The 21,800-nt window shown below is 39.4% G+C and overlaps 1 protein-coding gene across 2 annotated transcripts in view; it reads left to right on the forward strand.

Moving 5' to 3' along the window:
* Positions 1-21,800, forward strand: part of SCFD2 (sec1 family domain containing 2) — a 187,357-nt gene that overhangs the window by 66,999 nt on the left and 98,558 nt on the right. For both annotated transcript variants that reach the window (XR_002001651.1, XM_015624487.1), the window contains exon 5: positions 13,419-13,668. Coding sequence is in view for 1 of the 2 variants with exons in the window: in XM_015624487.1 (XP_015479973.1) it covers positions 13,419-13,668 (250 nt within the window). In the remaining variant the exon portion in view is untranslated. The remainder of the gene's footprint in view (positions 1-13,418; positions 13,669-21,800) is intronic.

Raw genomic sequence — 21,800 nt, forward strand, 5'->3', positions numbered from 1 at the left:
GCTCTGTCCCGCTGCTTCGCCTTCCTCGTCTCAGATCCCGGTCCCGCCGCAGCGCGTTGGGCTGAGGCACTGCGCGGAGACACCAGCGGAGAGGTCCGCACACTTCTCTTTGCTCTTCTGCAGAAAGCGAGCTAGAAATTCACCTCAATGAATTCAAACTCAGAGAAACAGTTCGTATCTTAAAGTTTAATTATTCTGATTTCTTTTAACTCGGTTCCATCTCGGCCATGTTTTATTAAAATGATTTTGGTGGCATTTCTCTTGCATGTTTTCTGATGTGGAAAAACAAATCAAAACCCACTTATCCCATGAATCATTGTTAAAGTCAGCAGTAGTCCTCTGTGTAAAATCTGCCAGTAAAAGCCAGGAGGATGGGGATTAAACCTGGAGCACATTAAATTAGTTCCAGTCTATCCCGAGCAGGCTCTGCATTGCTTGCTTAGGCAGGCAAAACGGAAACAGGCAGTTTATAACGAGGCTGGTTTAAAAACCGTGGGGTTCATTTGAAAAAGATTTATATCCCTCACTTATATAAACATTACAAACATGGGCTGCAAGCAGGAGGCAAATCTTTATCGAAATCTCTTTAAGAGCTTTTTCATTGTGAATAAAATGGACAGCGTGTACTCTTGTTTGAAGATCCGCCAATATCTGTACACTGATCTTTTCTCGGTGCTCTTCCTAATTAAAATATGACTCAGGGTAGAACAGTGAGACCACCAAGCAGTCGTTTGCTGGGGTCTGACAGAAGTGGCGATAACTGAGGTGGCAGAGGGACATTGTTTGGAGGCAAGAGAAAAGATTGTCTGGAGACCAGTCTAGTTTTTTTGTAGTGGTTATAAAAAAAGGAAAGAAAAGGTGAAATTATAAAGAGAAACAACTGTGTCTAGATTTATCTCCACCCACTCCCTTCCTATGCTGCTGTTCTTAAACAGTAGCAGAGACATTTTGTGGGGTAAGTGATCTTTGCAGCACTGTCTGCTGGGAAGATCAAAATATTTGCTCCAGGAAAACTAGAAGTAGTCTGGGATGTGAGTGTCCTGCGTGACAACTGGAGTGCAACTCTCATTGTAACATTTCTGGGTAACTTAATTGTGATGATGTTGTTTTGAAAGGTTATTTTTAGAAGGAGTAAACATACATTAATGCAGTAAAAAAATAAATATTTTTTAGTAATAACAGTTTTTTCTAGCTCTTGCAGTACCATTTTACTGCATTTAGGGTACATTATACAAAATCTTCAGATCTTGGATTTAACGGAAAGTGCTTTCCATATTTCATTTTGATGTTAATAAACAGTGTCTAAAAGAGCTTTGGAATACTAGTCTGCCTTCCAAAATATGATCCAAGACTCAGATAAATGATTCAAAGTATTTTGTGCATTGTAATATATAACTAAGGTCCTCTGGATTCTCTCATCAAACTAGGGTGTCTCACACCTCCTTTTTTTTGCTGTGATGGTCTCTCCATGTGGAATATCACTTATGACCCAAAAGTCTGATTGTCATGTCCTGAGAGCATGCTGACAGATGGCTTGTTAGAAAAATGGAAGCTTTCTTTGCTGTGAAATGAGTTAAGAATTTTCTTGCAGTTCTTTAAGAAGAAATTTGGATTTTTCTGCACTTCTAGTGGTATGAGTATGCTACACTGGTAAAGGTTGGAAGCACTTCCTTCCTGAAGTGTGGGGAGCCAGAAAAGAAGGAAAGAAATTACATCAAAATGCTATATTTTCTCCCTTGTAAGAGCTCTACAAGAGAGACTGTGAGATACACAGACATACCTATACTGGCTTTTGAAGAAAGAAGCCAGTTGATGGTGAGCTCCATCTTGTGACAACTCAATGGCTGTTGAAGCTCACACTAAATAGGTTACAGCGAGCTCAAGTGTGCCTCTATTGTATTGGCATCAACGTACCATGACTCACAATGTAGGTGGGGGCTGTAAAGGGAATTGTTAGCTACACTGAATGTTGTTTCTCATATCCAGGCCTAAGCATCAGGCTATCAGAGCACTCAAATTAGCATTTGGTAGCATGGGAAGCTACCACTGCTTACAGAAGTAGAAAAGCAAGAAGCTCACATTTGGACTTGGAACTGAGCATTGGTCTCCAGAGGATCAGTCCAGTGCTGACCACTGAGCCAGGACTTCTTTCTCTGCTACCAAAAATCACAATGGGTAACTAACTGAAAAGTATCCTGGAACCTCACCTTCTAGCATGTACAGCTGAATTTGTGGGATTTTTCTTTGTTTGTTGGGTAGGTTTGGGGTTTTTTTTTTTACATTGCATATAATAACCACCTTTTTTTTGCCTGTGGAATCTGAATTGTATTGTATTTCATGACATGCTGATACTCTCCTAAAATAATTTTTAAAAAGTAGTTAACATGTAAGTAGCTTAAGCCAGATCTGGTCTTATCTTTCAAGTGTTGTTTTTTGGGTTTCTTTTCCTAGTTAAAATGAGGTGGAATATACATTTGTCTACATCTTTAGAATGAAACTTGGAACGTAAGAAATGCTTTCTGCATGAAGCAACTAGGAAATATATATGAAAATAACTGAAAACTTCTGAAGTCCTTAAATGTTTGGAATGACATGCATGATTTAAGTGTTTTTAGATATTGGGACCAGATGTCCTGTGCTCCAGTCATCTCCCTTTGCACAAATGGGATATCATGAGGGATAGCTATGCTGACTCAGGCATTTGGCTGAGTGGGAGGGAAATCTCAGGGGGACAGAAAGTGGGATTGTTTTTCTAGTTGTAGTTCATGCTGGATAAATGGATGGGGAGGAGGTGTGGCAGGAGCAATCCCTGGCAGCCAGGATGCCCTCACATGGCCCTTGCAGCTGGTGATGGAAAAGCAGTCTGACTTTTTTTCTGCCCAGAGCAAGGATCCAGCAGCAAAACCACTGCTGGTGCCACCCAGCTGGCCTGGCTCCACACAGGGATGATGGGAATGCTGAAAGGAACCAAAAGAGGAGAGGTCTTGCAACATGCCAACCAAAGGAAGGACACGTGGGCCAAGAGGCAAAGAACATCATGACTGACAAGCAAGCGTTGCGTGTACTCTCTTATAATGAGCATCCTAAAAATTCACATACCCACACACAGGCATGCACAGCCCTGGCTGTGCAGTCTGGTCACCACTGCAGGTGAACACCAGCACAGAAGATTCCTGCCCAGTTAGGGAGCTGAAGAAACAGCTTGTAGGCAATTGAGTTAAATTGTGCTTGAAGAGAGAACTGTTAGCTTCTAGAGCAGGAAAGCATTTACAAGATGGGATGAGAAGATTAAAAGAGTGGGATTTCAGTAGTGTTTCACCATAATTGTCATTTTACCTATGCCTGTATTTCACTCGATGTTTAATATTAGATACATGCAGAGTAGTCATTGTCACTGCAATTCACACATTTATAGGGGAAATATTGTCCTTTTCTTTGAAGTATCACTGTTCTGCCATCTGCTGCTCTCTGAAAGGTGGTAACCTGGTTAGTTTTTCATTGTAGTAGAAAACTGAACAGGAAAATTAAGGTTTTAACCTGATACATTTCATAGGATGGAATGAGATATGGTTCTATAATTAACTTTTATTCTCCCCAGTGTGAAGAGGTGAAAAATACGTTCTTCCTTGTGCAAATCATGCCACAGTGAGCATCCTCCAATGGAGATGTCCTGTAAATGAAAGTTTTCTTCCACATGCGAAAACGAACCAGGCATTCCTAGGTTATAAACTTACATATACATATGACATCTGCCTTTAATCACCATGAAAACCTGAATCCTGCTTGAAGCATAGGGAGCCTTGTACAAGGGCTAGAAATGTCAGTACTCTGTTGTGATAACATTTACTGTACTGATTAACAGCCGTGGTGCTTTGCAGCGAATTGATAATCTGCCTTCATGTGTCTTTGTGTTGCCGTTGTGTCTCCTTCCTGTGGTTCCAGCTGGGGCTGTGGACAGAGCAGTGGGATCTCCTCTGCAAACCTCCCATGTCCATATATTTTTATGTATTGTGTCTTTGTCTATATGCAAATCAAGGTGTAAAATATTTCAAATACAATGCAAAACATTTTCAAATTAGCTACTGTTTAAATTCCTAAAACAACATGATTGCACCTAGTCTCATTCAACTATCTCATGCAAGTTCATGTTTTAAATGTCTTTCAAGTTTCTTGACATGTAGGAATTTCAATTGCTAGTATTTTAGTAAATTCCAACAGTTTTTGGTAGGTGTGTTTGTCTTAGTGATAGATTTTCACCAAGTTTCTTGGCCACTTCTTTTTTAAAAATAAAGGAGCAAAATAGAAGGGATGAGGAGAGTGAATGCTGCTTTGCTTAGATCTGTATCCATTTCCACTGAAATAGCCAACAGAAAGTTGAATCTCAGGGATACTGCAAAATGGGCTATGTTTTGGTCAAGATAGTACCCTTATTCAGCATATTTTATGTAGCAGTATGATCTCTAAGTATCACTAAAAGATATCAGGTGTATGTTTGGCCCTTAGCTGAAATCGTGATTTGAGTGATGGTTTGGTGCAAACTGACATTGTGGCTTGTGGCAATGTATGATTGATACCCTGGTTGTCTGTTAATATCAAACTTGTAGGGTCAGGAGTTAACTGGATTTATTTTGAAAAGTCTGATGGCAAGATAACACAAACAGAAAAAGTCAATAGCACTTAGAAAATGTATTTCAAGAAGACCCAAACAGTCATGCAGGCTCCAAACTCCTTTTGTTTTTCACTTGATGTGACTGGTTTTGCCATTTTACCCTTGCCCCTAGTCCTCATTTTTCATTTTTGGTACCAGTGGCCACCATGGTGTGACCCATCACCAAAAGTCTGGAAGTTTTCCTGCAGCCCTGAGGAGTTTCTGGAACATCTGATGTTAGATTAACATAGGAGTGAAGGACAATGCATGAAATGAAGGTTTGAGAGAAAGAAAAGGTGATAGGAAAGGCAAGAATGTGAAGAAAAAGCACAAGATGGGCTTGGTTTGACTGTCAGTCTCCTTTCATGACTCACTGCTTACAACCTTCACAGCATGTATTGTCTTCATCTTTTATTCTGCTTCTGAAGTACTTTTCCCTCACAGTTCACAATTCCTTTCACTGCAATCAAGAACCATACTAAACAGTTTATAGTTTTATTCACCAGATGCATTTAGTGCACAGCATTCTATTCCATGAGACCACTGAGTCTGTGCTTTCTGCTTGTTTTCTGCCTTTTCACCTTCAAAAAGTGTTTGTGAAATGTGTGCACAACTGAGAACATGCTCACCAACTTGAGAACTGGAAAAATCATAGTTTCAACTTCCCTTTTTCTTCATGTGCCTTTCTTGACTACATTCAAGAGCTGTCTCATACTCTGAAATTTTCTTCTGTCCAAAGAGACATACATAAACTGTTACTCTTTCTTTTGATAAGAAACTGTCACCCACTGTGAAGAAATTTACCCTTTCAGTTGTTTTGTAATTGTTTTCAATGTTATCTCTAGCTTTTCACATCCTTTTAAAAATGTGGACTCTAGGACTTAGCACAGTATATAGGAATTAATCCTGACCGTGCCACATACTGTAGTAAAGTTGCTTTCTTACTTCTGTCCCATGGATACTGTATTTTCTAGTTACGTTGGTCCTTTTGCCATGGCCTTGATGTAAGTATGTTTATGGACTGGATCAAAAATGCAACCGAGATAGTTTGTTTAATAAAAAAAGTTTACTTCTGCTCAAAAGCAGCTGCCTACAGAAGGTTAGGAGAAGAGAACAAGGTTATATGATATTCTCCCTGTTCCAACCACTATGAGTTCTGTAACAGTTGTGGTTTCGGTGTATTTACTAATATTTGATGTAATTTTTTTCCCCTCTGAGATTTCTCATCATCTTTGTGAGTCCAAGTAAGAATTTAGCAGCACAATAACATTTGGCAAGAAGTTCCACATGTAAGCAAATTGCATGAGGAAATACCTCCATTTAATTTGCTCTTTAAACTGGCTCCTTACCACCTCTGTGTATTACCTCTTTCCTGTTGTGGTGAGAGATAGTGAGCAACCATTCCCTACCTGCCTTCTCTAGTCCACTCATGATTTTTTAGACCTTTTCTCTCTATTGGGTCATCTATTTTTTTGACCTGAATGATTATACTAAGTCATCTAAGCAGGAATTCAATACTTTTCTTTGTCCTCAGCATCTCCTAAATCTTTTTCAGTAATCATCTCCTGGAACAGAATCCCCTCCTTCTGCAGGCATGATCTGCTCTATTGAAGGACCAAATTGGTTATACTGTATTTTTTCTTGATTTAGACCCCTTTTTTGTTTTCTAACCAACTGGATTCTTAACCCTTGCTTTGTAGTGATTGAATGCTTTCCCATTGTTTCCCTCAAAGCTTAGGAGTTTTAAGCTCATAGGATACTATGTTATCCCTGTGACCTTTTCTCAGTTTTGAAGCCCTACCATCTTCTGGCAATTTTCTCAAGACTTATAGAAACAAACAGCCTCAAAAGCCACACACAAAATATCCTGACAAGCATAGCCCCAAGATATTTTTTCTGATTTTATCTTGTTTTATCTTGACTGTGCCTGTATTTCTTTTTCATTCTTCTGATGCTGTTTTTGCTGTGCTGATTCATGCTTTTACCAAGCATGTCTGTAGAAACTATCACAGCTAAAAGCTTTGACTGAGTAGGTTGGAAGTGTTCCCTTTTTAACCTGCTGATGAGTCTCTTATGTCAGACATGAGGTGATATAAGTAAAAATCTCCTTATCCTTGCAAAGCTTCGTCTAATAAAATCCAGACTTATTAAATATCCTTTTTTCAGTACACTGTTGCTCTTGAGCCCCCATGAACCCATTAAAATATCTTAACACAGCTGCACATGTAGATTATCTCCAAAGAAAGGGAAAAACTGGACCATATGATGTAATGATTGCCCCACAGCATAACTCATAATGGTGAGGTGATTTTGGTGCTGTTGAAGAGGAGATATCAGTGGGCATTTGAATTTCTCAAAATGTATAAACCATGCAGTACTGTCAGAGTGACAGAATCTGCTTGTTGTAGCAAAAGAAACAAAAATAACTGAAGAAGTCGTAAGATGATTAAAACCAGGAAATTGTTGTCAAGCAACTGTGGTGCTCAGTGAAGATGGGAGAAACGTCTTAAGAACAAATCTTAATTATGTTGTTCAAAATATAGCTTCTTTTATGTCCTAAGGATATTAGTTAAAGAAAGAAAACTGGAATATACTACTTTGGCTGTGGGATCCAGATGGAATCAAATTGCTTAGTTCATGATCATAGGCTAGGGAGTTATTGGCAGAAAGAACTGTCCTGGGCTTTGCTTTTGTTTTGGTTTTAGAAATGATAGAGCTTGAAGAGCTTGTTTTAAATACTTGTGTTGTTATCACATATTAGCTGTGAAGTGTCAGTGTGTGTTTTTGGAATTATGCAAGACACGTTAAAAAAATTATCTCTGACCAGAAGAGCTTACAAATGTTGTGCTTTTTAAAAGTTTTATGTTGTCAGTAGTTTTTCCCGCCTTTAACATATCACTGCATTCTGTAGTAACTTCTAACATCCTGGATAATATTTGTCAGGTATACAAAAGGGCTGTTGATGTCTGTCATGTTGACTGATAGACACCAATTAAGCATCTGCTCATATGACAGTGTATTGAAGAAGTCTTCCAATGAGCAGGTGACTGTTTCTATAATTTTCTTTTATCTCTTGGCAACCTTAAACTCTAGCTCATCTAAGCTTCAAGCCAGCACTGTTGCACAAGGAGGCAGTCCAATCTTTGTCCTTCACAACTAGGGAAGCGTTTCTGTGGTCAAGCAGTAAACCCAAGCAGAGAACCAGTATGGTTAAAATTATTTGTTTTAATGCACAGTCACAGAATCACTCTAGCAGGTGCAAAAGGACGAGGCTGCTGTGGTGAGTGGAGGGTGAGAATGAAGTCTAATTGGGAGAGAGCATGGACATAGGATGAATGTGAATCTGTATCTTTGACAGCATGAGCCAGGTTAAAAATAGCTTCTGGAAAGCTTACTCTTTTTATTTGTTTACAGTAAAATTTTAAGATTCTGTCTCTCTACAAGGAGAGCCTGAAAATAATCTCTACAGTTTTAAGAACATAGTTCCTTGGGCAATGTTCAGAGTGGGTAATAAATGCAGAAAAGAGGGCAAGAGATTGGTTTGGCTCTATAGGGATATTTCATTAAAACAGAAGAATCATTAAAAGTAATGACAGAGGAGCCAAGTCCTAGATTCTTTTACACTTTCCTGTGTCTCTCACTAGCAGTTTAGTTCTCCACTGTTTCCTTTATGTGTGTATTCTTGGTGGGTTTCTGTATCGTTTATCAAATGAATAGACAGATGCTGCCATTAAAGAGAGGAAGATGCAGTTCCTTGGTATTGGCAGGGGCAAGTCATAAAGCTGTTTTGGTCTCCAGCTAAAGGCAATTGATGTCTCTCCTGATCTTTAATGGCTTACACTTTTTTTTTTTAACTGGAGGCAGCCATTTACTGCCAGCATCTTACACCTCCACTCTCAATCTGCTGTGAGTTCACTCAATGCTTTGTCTGCTTTCCCCTAAGGGCAAAGTTTGCTCATTCTCCCTGCAAGGAGAGGCTTTGTCAGCCCCTCCCCAGCTGGAAACATAATTTTGAGACTAAAATTTTACTTCCTGCAAAAGGAAAATATAGACAGTGGACTGTGGTTATCTAAAATCACCTGTCTGAATAACTGCATGGTCTATATCATGACAAATACAGATTGAAGTGCTTTTCTAATGGTGAGAGTGTGGTACTTTTAAGAACTTATTTTTTTTAAGTTGTGTTCTGGGTTGCTTATTCTTGAATCATACCCTAGAATATGTAAAGAGAAGACAAAGCAGAGGTGCATTTTTATCAAAACCTGCCTAAATCAATTATTATAATGATTTCTAGAGCTTCATAGCAAATCATAATTTGAATGGTAAGATCATACTTAACTGATTTATTTTGTCAAATCACTAGTCACCTGTAGGCCATTTAATAAAAACTAACACATGATATAATTGTTTTGCAGGGAGTACAGACATCTTCCCACCCATATGGAAATTATGTGCAATCAACCCCAAATCTCAGATGGCCAAACAGTGTAAAACAGCACGAAGCAGAACTGCAGCATTTGATTTATGGGCAGCTGAGCACTGCAGGCAGCAAGGACTCCTCCTTAGCTTGGCAGCGCCTGTTGTTTTCACTAAAATGACTATTGCTGCAGAGGTCTATTACCATCAAAGGATCTGAGCCAGTTTCACATACCCATGAGGTCCTCTTCTGGTGCCATTGTCACTTATAGCAGTTAGAATGTTCTTGCCTCTGTCTGGACAGTGGGAAAGTTAATACATAGTGTGGCAAAATCACAAACCACAAAAAGTCAAGCCCAGGTAAAACATGAAAAATCGAATAAGGCAACAGTGGAAAGCTGCTTATTCTACATCTCTTTTCCCACCTAAGTTATCAATAAAAGGAGCTGTTATTAAATAGGCCAGTCCAGGAACATAGAGCAGCAAATTACCCAAGGGCTTGTGAGTTTCCACTGATTCTTCTGCTGCTTTTACCTGCAGCTGGGTTTTGGGGTTGTTTTTTAATTTTGGTTGTCTTCAATAAAATTCTTCACTTGTGTAAAGCTCTGTGGTTCCCATTCCAAGAAGTTGTGTTTAACTCATGTGACCTCTGAAGGAATTAAGCATGTTTTGCTTCCTGAATGGAAAGCCACTAGAATATTTACATAGTGAAGTATTCTCTCAAGATTTATCTCCTCCTTCCTCCTGGATTTTAAAGAAAATAAATTCCACTTGGTTGAAGTTGATTTTTGCTTTAATATTTTTAATGACGTGTTGAGGACACTGGGTTGGAAGCACAGGGGTTACAATGCTCAGTTCTAAGTTTTGTCAGGGACACAGGTTAATTTAAGTAAACCCTCGTCTTCTCTTTCTCCCAAACTCACTCTGTTTTCTATTGTGTAAAATAAGACTAATGATACATATGGCTTTAGATTCTTACAGGGTTTTTTAATGCTGAAAATAATGCCTCTCACAGAATTTTTTCTTGGGTTATTACACTTCCTCCTAATTCCTGTAGATCCCATAGAGATAAGATTTTAAACAAGATTTTAAATAGTAAGATTTTAAACAAGATTTTGAAACAAAATGTCATGTTCAGCATTTAAACCCCCCCAAAAATATGTTTGTACTTTCTTCACTATAATCTGCCAAAATTCAGGCCTTTTGCAAAATTCAGCAAATTGACATCAGTTTATTTATCCTTAGGGACATCAAATTATTACACCGCTTAAGTTCTAAAAATAAATAACTAAAGAGGGTGGAGAAAAGAGACAGAAAACAACAAAAATCTGTCACAAACTCTCCCTGAATTCTCGAGAATATATGATTAGAGCATTAAAATGTCCAAACCATGCAACCAAGCAGAAAGTGTTCGAGCTTGGGCCTTTTAGCTGTCTCTGCATTAAGCAGCATTAATGTTTTTATACAGTCTTTGGAAAGCTCAGAATTGACCTGGTTTTATTATTTTTATTGGCTCCCTTGATGATAGACAAACGAGGCTAACTTGAGGCCAACATAACCAGCAGGAAATTTGGGTCATGGGTAGTTACATTTTTAAAACTTTTGTTCTAGGGCTGTTAAATCAGGGTAATTGATTGATTGGTAGGTGGTGCAGGGAGCCCCTAAATCACTGGAGGTGGCCAGATAATGACAATCTGCCAGTGGATTTTGTTTGAGGCAAATTTCCCAGCTCCCTGTGGAGCCATGCTCTGCAGTGAGGTTGTGAGTCCCATTTTTTTTGTGCACCGTCCAGTCCAACTGGTCTGTTTGGACAAAATAGCCTCTGAAACTTCGAAGTTCCATTTGAAGTCCTCTGTGGTGCCATTTCCCAAGAGATAAGGGGAGAAACATTCCAGAGAAGTTCATACCCCAGAAAGACCCTATGTGCATTCTGAAGTTAATGGTTTATTACAGCTCTTTAATTTTTTTTTCCTCTTTCATTTTTACTTTGAAGATAAGAGGTGGCAATTGTTACTTGAAGTTGTGGAGTTTTAGCCTGTCTTACAGTAAATCACCCTGCAAGTTTAGACATGATTTTTTTTTAATCATGTATGTTTGAAAGTTTGCCAAAGATGTACATGTGTACTTGCAGGAGCTGTGATCCTCAAGCAGGAGTTGTTCACTCTACTATTCTATACAACCATGTGCACCCCCAGTGCTCTGTGCCTGTGGATAATTCGTGCATGCAAAATACAGCTTTAATCAAGAACTTGTCTTTGGTGGTGTAGCAGCATGCGATGGCATCTTCAAAGATGCAGTGAAGTAGAGTCTGTGTATTGGGAGGGGAGGAGGGGAAGAGATGATGCACCAGTAGGTAGTAGATGATGTTCAGTAATACCTGGCATAGGTCTTGCCTTGCCTCTTCACATAAATGAATTCAGGCTCATATAGACCAAAGTTCGTCATCTATTCCAGAATAATTCTGCATGAAGGTTTATCTTGACTTAGATTTTTTAGGGCTGATTAGGCTTTTGTTCATTGCAGATGGCTTCCTTATGATAGATGCATACCTCTGAATTCCTTGAAGCTTTGTTTTTTTCCATCTTAGGATCTGAAAGGTCTGTTACTTATTGTACTGGCATCCAGATGAGAATTTACTTGTGTCACTTTTCAAGAAGAGAAGAGGTAATACTCAACTAAGTCAGCACTGAGTTGAAATCCAAGAATCAAACAGCCTTGTCTTGAGGATGGCCCCACTACCAGCACATGCCTGACTGGTGCCAAACACCATAGATTTGCTTCCTGGGTGGAGCAGGGCTTGGACTTACTGTGTATGTGATTTATCACTCCCTGCCCAAACACAGAGGATGCCAACACCTCCTGGATTTCAGAATGTTCCTTCTTGGCTCTGACATGCTTTTGACCACTGCAGCTTTGTAATTTATTGCTTCAAGTCTGCAGTTGCACTTACTGTTAGGTTTTGTGGATAGTTAGAAAATTCTTCTCCAAGGTATGTATTCAAATGGAAACATAATACCTGACCTGACACTGAAGTCCCATGAAGGATGGATCCATGGCAAAACTTGTATGTCAAGAGCAGGGTGGGGTACAAAAGTCCATCTAAGTGTAGTTTCTTATAGTACAGCATGGAAAAAGGTTTCTTGGAGCTTAAGTAATTCATGGTTTCTTAATGATTGAGATCTGTGGTGGATCAGTGTAGGTATAAAAATGACAGTTTATGAGATGCATGTTAGTGTTTCTGAGACTGACAAAGAACAACTGAAAATACAACTCCTGAAGTACGAAGTATGAAGTATGGAGTACACCAGGAGATAAAGCTTTCAGTTTCTGTGTTCCTAAAACTATTGCATAGTTTTTTTCTTGTATAAACTTGTGTCTCTTCCTAGTATGTTTGATTTGTATTTTATTTACTTATTGTGAATCAATTTAAAGGGTATATTGTTGGCTGTGGTGCCTATTTACAATGACTAGTCTGTGTGAAGTTACTGTAGTATCAAGAATAAATGTTTGCAGACTTGACTGCTTGGATTACAAGAGATTTGATGTTTCACTGTATACTATGAGCTGACGCACAGGTTTTCACAGGGAGATCTTTTAGGTGATCACAGGACAAGGGGCAGGGTACTGGTGTTGCAGGTGACCTCCTGGTTGGATCTGAGCAATTGCTAGCACAAGGAGAGAAAGACTGTTCTTCTTTCCTGCCACATCTCCCTCCCCATACAAGAGCAGAGTGTTCCTCCTGTTTGCCTTGCAATGTTCCCACCTCTCACCTGATCCTGCAGCTGATTCCCAGCTAAGCCAAAGTAGAAAATTAGCGGGTAGAAGTTTCACCCACAGGTGTTTGTGGGCAGTGAGGGTGGCAGTTTGATGGGACAATTAGTCACTGGCCTGCTTTGAGTGGCAGAGACCTGCACATGGATCTAAATGCCAGCCCTGGTGTTGCATGATCTGGATGTCAGCAAGTCAATGGAAGCTAGGCTTTGAACCCCCTGCTCATGTACAAAATCAGACCCGAGGATGAAGCCTAAATGTTAGAGGAACTGCTTGACCTTGTGCTTTGTACCATTTCTACCCGTAGCAAGGGATGGATGCTCTCATCCTCTCACCATACTGGTACTTGGAGAAGATCTAAATCATAAGGCTTTTCAAGTACTAAAATGCTGCTATCTTGAATCCCTAAGAAAAAAACTGTAGACAACTAATAAATTCACTGTCTGAGCAGCAAATAAATCCCATCACCATCTACTGACTACCGAGAATGTGAATATTGAATGGTATGCCACATGTGTATGTCTGGTCCCAACTTATAAGCACTATAGAGACAATCTGACATGCTCTTCCTTCTGTTTTCCAGACTATTGGTGAGTCAGAAATGCCCAGTGTTCTGAACCAGTTATTGCCAATGATCAAGTCTTACAATGAAAGGACAAAAGATGATTATGCCTGTGAGGACTTTCTTGTTTTGCTGATATACATATATTCAGTGGTTGGGGAAATCAAATGTGGAAAAGAGCTGGACACAGCTGAAGAAGAGGTGAAAAAAGCCCTCGTCAAGGCAATTTGTGATGAGCCAGAGCCATCTGCTTTGTTGCAGAAAATTACAGGTATGATTCTGCCTGTGTGGTGAGAAATTGGATGTCTGGGAACATGTGAACTGGGAGAAGTGTGTAAAAATGTCTTGTCTTGTCTGTGGTGCTGAGAATACATGAGTAAGCACAAGGATTTCCTGTAGATTTGTTCCATCTCCTATGTTCATATATGCCAAATGCTGACAGGCTGTCCTTGAAGAGTGCTGAGTCTGATGCAAGCTCTGCAAGTTGTTCTTTTTGTTAAAGGTTGGCTAAGTTTGTGTGTTTTCATAAGGTAATCTTTTCCACAATTTCTTCCATTGATTGGTGTAAAGTTGACCCTGGGAAGTCAGAATTAATCCTGGAAACATGTTCAGTGAACCACAGTTGCTTTGTGAATACAAGAAGCTGGCTTGTCTGGCATAAAAGAAGAAATGTGTCTAAAACCAACATTGAGCCTTTTGCTGAAACAACATGAACATTAGCCTTTAAAAATAGCATGCTAAGCCTTTTTTTTAGATGAGCACTCACAGAATAGGAAAGCCCTAACCTCTTGTTGCTGGTATCACATTTTAGAAAAAAAAAAAGTTAAAAACTTAATTTTAAATTAATGAAATGTGGCTCAGGAGTGGCCTCGCATGACAGAGGGGATCTCACTTTCTGCTATCAGTTTTCTCAGTTTTTAGTAATATTGAGTAGGTCATTCACCAGGTCATCTTTGAGTTGAGGAGCATATGAGCATAAATCAAGATGCTGAGAGTAGCTTACAATTGAAAACATTTGCCAAGAACGGACCTAAGTGGGGAGTCTCAAGGGAAGTGCTGTTGGTTATTCTGGTACTATTCCCTTTGGACTCTTCTATTTCAAAATACAGCTGTGGTCTCATTGGTCTGCTGTTGCTTTGCGTGTAAAATATTGTAATAGTTAAAAGTCTAGGGTAGAAATGGGGTCACTCAGTCATCTTTGCACTGTGGTGTTATTTTAATACTCCTGGCCACAGTGCCCACAGTGTTTCAGGCTTCAGGTAGGCTTTTGCCTTCCTGTTTTTCAATATGTACTGCACAGCTTGTCCACCAAATGGTGCTTCCCTCACAACTTCAGTGTTGTCTTCTAGTGGATGGGTTGTAGTAATTTCTAAATCTCTGCTTTCATATTTTTTCCTTTCTCCAATAATCAGAAGTTTTAAATCAGTTTTATTTAAATCAGTTCCTCTTCATTGTGCTTAATAGAAGTCTGTGAAGATTTTAAGTCTCTAAAACTTCAGCCAAGTATCAAAGAGAAGCTAAAGAGAAACCCAGTACAGGTAGTTTTAGACCAAGCCCATCATTATTATGTGATAAAATTAATGGCATAACACAAAGCCAGAATCTTTGCATCCTTATATTTCTGTATCTGTGTTTTAGCACAACCATGTCTGTGCAGTCTGCACAAGCAGGTGATAGTATTGCATACTTATTGCTTGATACTTTTTTGGTTCTTCAGCATTTTTTGTTTTTATATCTTACTTATTTTGAGTTATTCATGGGAGAGGGCAAAGGAAAGTAACATCTATTGTCATAACCAGAAATAAACATCGTGTTGGCAGCAAAGTATCACATGAAATTTCTAGTATTTCATTCAACTTTTAATGTCTAGGGTCTTGTATAAATACTTCATAGGTAGTTTTCAAGCCTTTCTTCATCCAACCATTTGCTTTGTCAGTGCTAGTGGAATTTGCTGAATTTGCAATTTGCTGTATTTGCAGTACAGTTGATTTGGCAAGACTTAAACCTGGACCAGCCTTAGACCTACTCCTCCTTGATCTCTATTTTGCCATGCCCGTGTTCTACAGCCTGCTGCCCTCTGAACCTTAGGTAGCTTGCTTGCTAAGCAAAGGCAAAGCAAGTCAGAACTGTAGGACCATCCACAAGTTTTCCTTCCAAGGCACAGCAGGACTTTCTTTGTAGCAGGGTTGAAAGTCAGGGAATAGAGAGCAGGGACGGCTTCTCCTTTTTGTAATAGACAGTAATATAACAGTAATAGATATAGTGCTAAGACATACTCTGCTACCAGCAGATCATCTATGACTTACAGACTGACTATTCCTTTTAGCAGATGCAGGTTGGCATATTTTCACAAACTCAGCACAGCTCTGCAAGTTAGCAACAGCCATGAGTCTGGACAGATTACGTTCCAGATCTGCAGTGTTCTGCCCTCATTTTACTTTGAAGTCAGAAACAAGAAAACCTTTTTTATGTTCTTAAAGGGCCACAAAAGTTAATTAGACTAAAATAAATTTCAATAATGCTTAGAATTATTCATTCATGATCAGGGCAAAGTAAAATGCTCATGGTCTTTTATTTTCACCTGTCCATCAGGGTAAGTATTAGGAAGAATGTTAAATGTGATATATCAGGAGACAAAACTGTGTGCCAGTTATTGGATGGATTTGAAAGACACTGCCTGCTGGCTCATTCCTCACCTCCATGTTGAAGTTTCAAACCCTTCTGGCAATCCATGGTTGAACAGCTTGAGTCATAGTAAGAGATAGCAAAATTTACTGTTGCCTGTAAAAAGAGGTACACAGAAGTAATTATACATAGGCTGCAAATCCAAGCATTTCAAACTTGAGAAATCCCAGTAAATAATTTTCCCATGTAACCATCCTTTGACTCCTGTAGCATGGTCCTCAATTTCATGATTACATAGTGTATTTTCTATGAGGCATGTCTGCATTCACTGTATGCACTGAACACCACAGAGAACTAGAACAATAGAGCTTCAGTATTCTTCACATGAGGAAGAAGTACAATAAAGTAAGTGAGACTCTTACGATATTCAGCAAGTAACTTTCTTTGGCTCTCTGTTTGCAGTTGATGAAGTGGACTGGGGCTCAGCTTTGTGACTCATTTTGGAACTTGAAGTAGAAAGTCATTAAATTACATTTTGAGGTATTAGTGATTACATGTCTTTGAACAGAGGGGACTTTGTGCACCTGGTGCCTGATGTTTTTAGCTTGGGCCCAACACTGTACTAAGGCACTGTGGTTGATTTAAATTGAAATTGAAATTAAAAGCTGTATCTTAGCTGTGGCTCTGAACTGCTGCCTCAGCCTTTTGCTTTCTTCTTTTCTGCAAAGCATGGAAGTTGTGCAATCTTGACAAGTACACACATTTCTTGGTTTTATTTGTTGTTCCCATAGAGTCACTTGAGAAATATAATGCAAAAAAGCTTTTAAAAGCTTTAGAAGACTTGCCTTTTGAGATCAAATTATCAGTCAAAGTAATAGTCAAGATTATATGAGTTATCTTTTATTCCTATTATACTTGTTAAATGTAAACTTACTGATGCTTGTGTGAGTCTATGCCTATAGGAAATCTCCAGTTATGTGACTACCTCACAGAGCTAGTGCAAATCTCCCCCAAAAGAGGCAGCCCACAGGTGCACAGGGAATATTTGTGCTATTTGGTGTTACCTAGTGAAACTGGACTGGTATTTGCAGCAGGGGGAAGAAAGCAATTGTCAGAGACAGGGCCTGTCTGTCCCATTGGCCACACTAGGTTTCCCTAAGGCACTCTAGGTTACAGGCCTCTGCAGACTATGTTAAAGATGCAGCACTTGCAAAAGCTTATATTGTGTAAGAAGCACAAGCCCTTCCAATTTCCTGGCTGTTGAGTGTTAGGATACTCAACCTTAGTGTTGCCTGAACATATGTTTTCCCAAATATTTGTACAATAGCATTCTGCATTTATGTAACACCTTGTTTCATTGAAGCACAAAAAAATATTGTGGGACTGTTAAATAAAATGAAAATGCAGTGCATTAATCACACATTGAGTTTAAAGAAATACAATACTAAGTTTTGCATGCATAATAATATAAAACTACATTAGAGGTGTCTTGTTTGATGGAACTGTTAAATAATAAGTGTAGTGCTAGAATATTCTAATGACTTGGGTAATAAAACTCAATGTAACAGTTCCAGGATTTCTCCTGGGTGCAATTTACCTCAAACATATGTTCTTCATCACTGATTCCAGCAGAATGTTACAAACTGGAGGAGAAAAAGAATAGACCAGAGCATAATGGAAAATTATGCTTTTCCCAGAATGCTAGGTTTGGGAGCTTTAGGGGTGGGGCTTTTTGGCAGCTGTTTGAAAAAAAACCCGCTGCAAAATAGCATATTATTTTATCATCTTATCTGTTCATCTAATTTTCTAAATGTCTGTTTAGAGCTGTGTGCAAATGCAAACGTCTGCAAAAGTAATGCTAATAGAGCCACAAAGCGATAAAAAAGTCTATTTTTTCAGCTGTGCCATTCTTTTTCATCTGCAAGTCTCTGTGGGAGCTTTGTAGAACAGATCTGCCTTCCATCGTGTGCTCTGAGCCCCCCCCAGCCCAGGCAGCTGGCTGTGCTGCCCATGTGCAGTAACTTTCACCTGTTAGGACTGTATCAGTTGCATCCTCTTGAGCTCAGGTGTAACAGGAATTCTTTTGTGCCAGGAACTGCTGGAATTTTTAATCACAAAATGGATTTCTGGACCTTTCTCTTGCTTTTTCTAAATTCTGTGTGTTACATAACTGGGGGAGGGGGGCAGGGAGCAAACTCAGAAATCTTTAAGTAAAGACCAAAGAGGGAGTGCAGAGTTATTTTAATGTCTAGAGTCTTGCATAAAAGTTGTCTGAAATCTGTATTGTACCCTTTTTGACATCTGTATAAATCTAAGGACTGGGAATCATAAGTCTCTTTATCTTTTATTTGTCTGGAGATACATCTGAATCTTTGGGTTTGGGGGGAGAGATTGGATGCTATTTCTTCCTCTTTTCTCATAGATTTGGGTTAAATTTGAAAGAACAGTGTGAAGGCGATGGGCCAGTGGAGGATTCCTTACCCATGGCAGAGGAGTTGGAACTAGAGGGTTCCTTCCAACTCACATTTTTCTGTGATTCAATGATTCCCTGATTCCATGGAGTGTAGGCATTGACATTTTGGATTAGACACTTCTCGACAGATTCTGCTTGTCCTCTTTAAAATTGTGTTCTTTACTGCTGATTTGGAGCAACATTTTCCCAAACCTGGCTATATTATGGGTGAGTAGGTAGGTAGGTATGAAATTGGCTGAAGTTCTACTATATCCCAATTAGACTAAATGTGCCACTTGCTTTGTGTAGGAGGGAGTTTTCCCACCTTAACAGTAGAGGCATAGCTCAGGTATCTGGTAGTGATTTTTTATTAATACAGAAAAATAAACCATTGTTTAAAATCCAAGAGTGAATTTTGAATGATTTTAAAGTTTCCACACTTTTACAGAAAACAAGTGTTTTCTGTAAAGTTAATAAAGTTTGCACTAACTCAGTGGAACCCACTGACCTAACCCACCCCTTTTCTTGCATACTAGCTTATTTCCAAGTAATCTGTGACTTTTGTAGCAGAACTGATGGGAAAAAAATAGTCATGACTTGAAAAAAAATTAAACACATTAATGGCAACAAGTAGACAAATTAGAGAAGGGCTAATATGGTGTTTCTATATAGTGTAGGTATTTATGTTGGGAACTATAACTGGCTGCATTTATACAAAATAAAATTTAAAAGTCTGCAACCAAGTTGTTGCTTGCTATCATTTAGGGAAATACAGAAAAATAAAAATTACATATTGTACTTTCTGAGCTTGCAAAGATTACATAATTCAAGAAATTAAAAGTTCTTTGTTTTGAATATTTAGAGAAGTCTTAATCAGCTGCCCTGTCTGCAAGCCTTCTCAGGATCTTCCATTTTTCCCATTTACACTTCAAGAGTTCTGCAGTTGCATTGTCTGCACAAAAAAAAAGCAACAGCCATGCATGCTTACACATTGCTTAATGCTGAATCCTGCTGGAGCGTTCCTCCTGCATGTCTAGGTAGAGGACTCAGGTTTAAAAATTGATCCGTGGTTCTAGGTGTGTGGAAATTGGTGCCAGTAAATGTAGTAAATAGGCATCTGCTCCCCACCAAAACAAAGGCTTCTAAATGTTGTGTTTTAACCCCTGCCAGCCCCATGCACCCCCCACTCACTCACTCCTCCCCCATGGGATGGGGAAAAGAATCAGAAGAGTAAAAGGGAGAAAACTCGTGGGTTGACATAAAGACAGTTTAATAGGCTAAGCAAAAGCTGTGTGCATAAGCAGAGCAGACCAAGGAATTAATTCACCACTTCCCATGGGCAGCCATCCCCAGAAAAGCAGGGTTCATCACTTTTAACAATGATGAACCTCTTCCCTTCCTCTTTCTTCCCCCAGCTGTATGTGCTGAGCATAACTCCATATGGTCTGAAATATCCTTTGGGTCGGCTGGGGTCAGCTTTCCTGGCTGCATCCCCTCCCAGCTCCTTGTGTACCCCAAGATTCTTTCTGGGGTGAGGTGAGGAGCAGAAAAGGCCTTGAACACTGTGTAAGCACTGCCCCTCAGTAAATAAAATATCCATCTGTTATCAACCCTATTTTCAGCACAAATCCAAACCAGAGTCATACCAAATACTATGATGAAAATTAACTGTATCTCAGCCCAAACCAGCACATTAGCTAAATGGTTCATGTTAAAATTTCACAAGGGTTAGAGAGGGCAAGAGAATACCTTAACACATCAAATAGCTAAACATTTTGAAGATCTAAATAGGCATATCTCAGAAATACTGGTCAGCTTCTTTTAGTCCTAGTCCTTGAATATGTAAAGAATCATACTCATGCCTAATGTTGGTGGGACAGCTTTGCACTCAGGTTTGAAATAGGAAGACCTCTTTCCACCATGTTAGTCTGTCTATGTGCATGATTGTAGGATGCATTGTTTGGGTAATCTCTGTTCTGTTTCCTGCAAGTCCTGCAGCTCAGTAGTGAAGGCAAATGACAGAAATGTCACAGATTTGTGTAGAGCTATCTATATGTATCTGCTGTGATAGCGAGAGGAGCTGCAAATGCTGCTGGTGTGCTGTGGCTGTAGCTGTGCAAACTTCAGGGCTGCTCCCTCACCATGGGTGCATTTCAAAGAAGAAAATCTTTCTCATAGGATGGCTCTAATCAAATGATAGAAAAACAACTCAGATTATGGCAAGGTTTCTTTCTCCCATGCTCCCTGTGTCTGTTCAGTAGTGAGGAGAAGGTCCTTGTCCTGCACAGCCCTCCCAGGCTGGCATGCAGATAAGGTGCAGTCGGAATGAGTTTCCCCTTTTGGGTTAGGCAATGAAATGTAGTCTCTGTTGTTAGAGCTAAGTAGTTTCATCATGCATCCTTGCAGGCATTATTACTGTAGCTAGTAAAAATCCAGATCATTTTCTTCCCAATTCTGAAATGAAAGTGTGATGTTCAGGAAGCTTTTTTCCTGTTGCCCCAGCTGATTTTATAGATCCCTTAAATACCCCTCTCTGACTGTGTGTAAAATGACCCCTTGGTATCTCTATTTCTCAGTGTGTTTTGGACATGATCCAGGGGAAAGTACTTGTGGTCCAGCAGTCCCAGATGGTGGTGGAACTGACGTTCACCCTGCCAGGAGCACTGGGAAGACACAGGCAAAGCCGCTGTCTGGGGAGCTGCTTAGGGAGCGCCTGCAGTTTAATTAATCCTGAGATGCTGCCACTACTGCAACACTTCAGTCCTTTGCTTCACGGTAACAGAGCCATTGGGTAAAAAAAGGTCACTTCACATGTCCCAAGATATTTATCTGATTTACAAAACAGGCAGAAGGATTCATGGGGATTTTTGTGATCTCTGCAAAAAAAAAGGAGAAATTGGGTATGCAGTGAAGCAATGACCTGCTCTGGTTTAGCCACTGACTTTGCAGATGCACGTATCCTAAATTTTATCAGCTCTCCTTAGGATCCTTGAGCTCTCCAAGACCACAGTACCTTTCTGCTGTGCCCTTTCTAAAGGGTTTTCCCATTTTTGTTCAAAATCTGTGAATTGCAACTGGGAGATGAGTGAGCCAATTCAATTGACTGTAGGCTTTGTGTCACAGCTTGGGTGGATTCCTGGCCTATTTTTCAGCTGAGAAATGTGTAAGGGTTTCTAGTGAATTGTTTGAAAGATAGATTGCAATAGTTTTCTGGATTAATTTGTTATCTAAATTTGTATAGGCATATTTTTTTATAGGTCTTAAAAATTTCAGCCATAACTTAAATATCACTGTTAAAAAGTTAAGGTCCTAAACCTGAGAAAATC

This window comes from Parus major, chromosome 4, assembly GCF_001522545.3.
Source record: "Parus major isolate Abel chromosome 4, Parus_major1.1, whole genome shotgun sequence".
NCBI lineage: Eukaryota > Metazoa > Chordata > Aves > Passeriformes > Paridae > Parus > Parus major.